General features: G+C 46.6%; 1 protein-coding gene across 1 annotated transcript; it reads left to right on the forward strand.

The window, feature by feature from the left end:
- Positions 1 to 871: 871 nt before the first annotated feature.
- Positions 872 to 1428, forward strand: LOC137876850 (ribosomal RNA-processing protein 8-like). Its single transcript, XM_068716643.1, has 2 exons — positions 872 to 1267; positions 1343 to 1428. Exons 1-2 carry the CDS (start codon positions 897 to 899, stop codon positions 1419 to 1421), a joined length of 450 nt encoding a protein of 149 aa, XP_068572744.1. The 5' UTR covers positions 872 to 896; the 3' UTR covers positions 1422 to 1428.
- The last annotated feature ends 324 nt before the right edge of the window (positions 1429 to 1752 follow it).

Genomic DNA, 1752 nt, shown 5'->3' on the forward strand with positions numbered 1-1752 from the left:
ATAAATATTATTAGTGATACAAATAGCCTCGTTACATTTTGAACTCTACACATCCTGAATAAGAGCAGAGGATGTCGGCTCGATCTAAGAACTAGTTGTGAAGATGGTGAAACCTTTAAAAAGGACCGATGACAGTCAGGAAATGTAACAGCTGGTTCTCTGGAGGTTGTTTTGTTTTAGTTTTTAATGTTTCCTGTTCTAAGAAAAAGTCAAGCAGGGAAACATTTGCTGATGTTGAATCGGATTTTAAGAAATAGATAAATAACTGAATAAAAAAAAGAAGCACACGTGACTTATTACATTATTGAATTGATCCCCAGATCAGCCCAAGCTGGTTGGAAAGAAGAGCCGGCTGCGGACCCTGCAGACACTCGGGTCAGAACCAGAGTGGAAGAAGGACGACCATCAGCAGGACAGCGACAGTGAGGCAGACGTGGTCCCATCACCTGGCAAGAAGAAGAAGAAGAAGAAGAAGAAGAAAAAGCAAGCGGAGACAACAGGAGAGCAGTGAGACGATGGAGACTTGGATCAGACGGTTAATGAGGAGACACTTGCAACAAAACAGAGGAAGAAAGACAACACATTTGGTGAGTAATTAACTGGTTAAAGGCTTACATTTCATCAATTTAAAAACAGAAGAAGTCAAAATAGATTCATGTAGCAACAACAACAACGGTCAGACACCAGCCAAGAAAAAGGAAAAGCAAAGTAAACCACAGAAAATGAAAAAGCCAGAAGAGGACACAGACTTATCCGGGACAACAGACACACAGACGCTCGGAGAGGAAAAGCAGCGAGTCGGTGGCAAAGTTGAAAAAGACGCGACTGAATCTTCTGCCGATGGATGAAAACAGAAAGCAGACGTACCTGAAGTGGAGATCGCAGGTGAGCGGCCCATGAAAAGACTGAAACCCGAGCTGAGCAAAGAACAGATTCTGAAAAGAGAGAAGCTCCGGAAGTTGCTCCGCAGACAGGAACCGGTCCAGCAGGAGAATCCCGCGGAGACGACAGACGAGCCCGCGGTCCCAGAAGAAGAGGCGAAAGAGGACCGCTCCGCCTCCCTGAGGTCCCGCATGGAGCGGCGGCTGGAGTCGGCCCGTTTCCGATACATCAGTGAGGTTTCGTACGGCGCGTCCAGCGGCGAGGCGAAGCGCATGTTCAAGCGGGACCCACAGGCCTTCTGGATCTACCACAGAGGACACACGGCGCAGGTTCAGAGACGGCCCGCCAATCCAGTGGACGCCATCATCTCTTACATCAGACAAAAGTGAGACGTTATAATCAATGTAGAAAGAAGTAGACCACAGTAGAAAGAATTTAATGTAACGCATCGTCTCTGCAGGTCCCGCTTGGTGACGGCTCTGTGGACATCGCCGTGTTCTGCCTCTCTCTCATGGGAACCAACCTGGCAGATTTTCTAGCAGAGGCCAACCGTGTGTTAAAGAAGGGGTCAAATATGTCACAGTGATTCAGAACAGGCACGGCAGGTTTCTTTGGTGCATGTATAGGACATGTCTGGATCACTGATTTGCACATTTGTTGTAAAGTTGTCCTGAAAATAGCAGAAGTGGTGAGCAGGTTCCAGAACATGCGGAACTTTGTCTGGGATTCAAGATGGTGATCGAGGAGAGACAACAAACGAGGGACATCGGGGACAGAGAGACACTTCCTTATTTGTCTAGTTTCTCTTTTTTGTTAATAAAAACGAAGTGTAGATGAAATAAAATGGCTCAAAATCCAATCATGAGAACC

Source organism: Cebidichthys violaceus, unplaced genomic scaffold (assembly GCF_023349555.1).
Source record: "Cebidichthys violaceus isolate CVI_PGR_0920_01 unplaced genomic scaffold, fCebVio1.0.p SCAF_20, whole genome shotgun sequence".
Taxonomy (NCBI): domain Eukaryota; kingdom Metazoa; phylum Chordata; class Actinopteri; order Perciformes; family Stichaeidae; genus Cebidichthys; species Cebidichthys violaceus.

Excerpts from the sequence above, each read along its gene's own strand:
- LOC137876850 (XM_068716643.1), top strand. The coding sequence starts at position 897 with ATGAAAAGACTGAAACCCGAGCTGAGCAAAGAACAGATTCTGAAAAGA. Across the intron at positions 1,268-1,342 it reads ATCTCTTACATCAGACAAAA|GTCCCGCTTGGTGACGGCTC; the intron begins GTGAGACGTTAT and ends TCGTCTCTGCAG.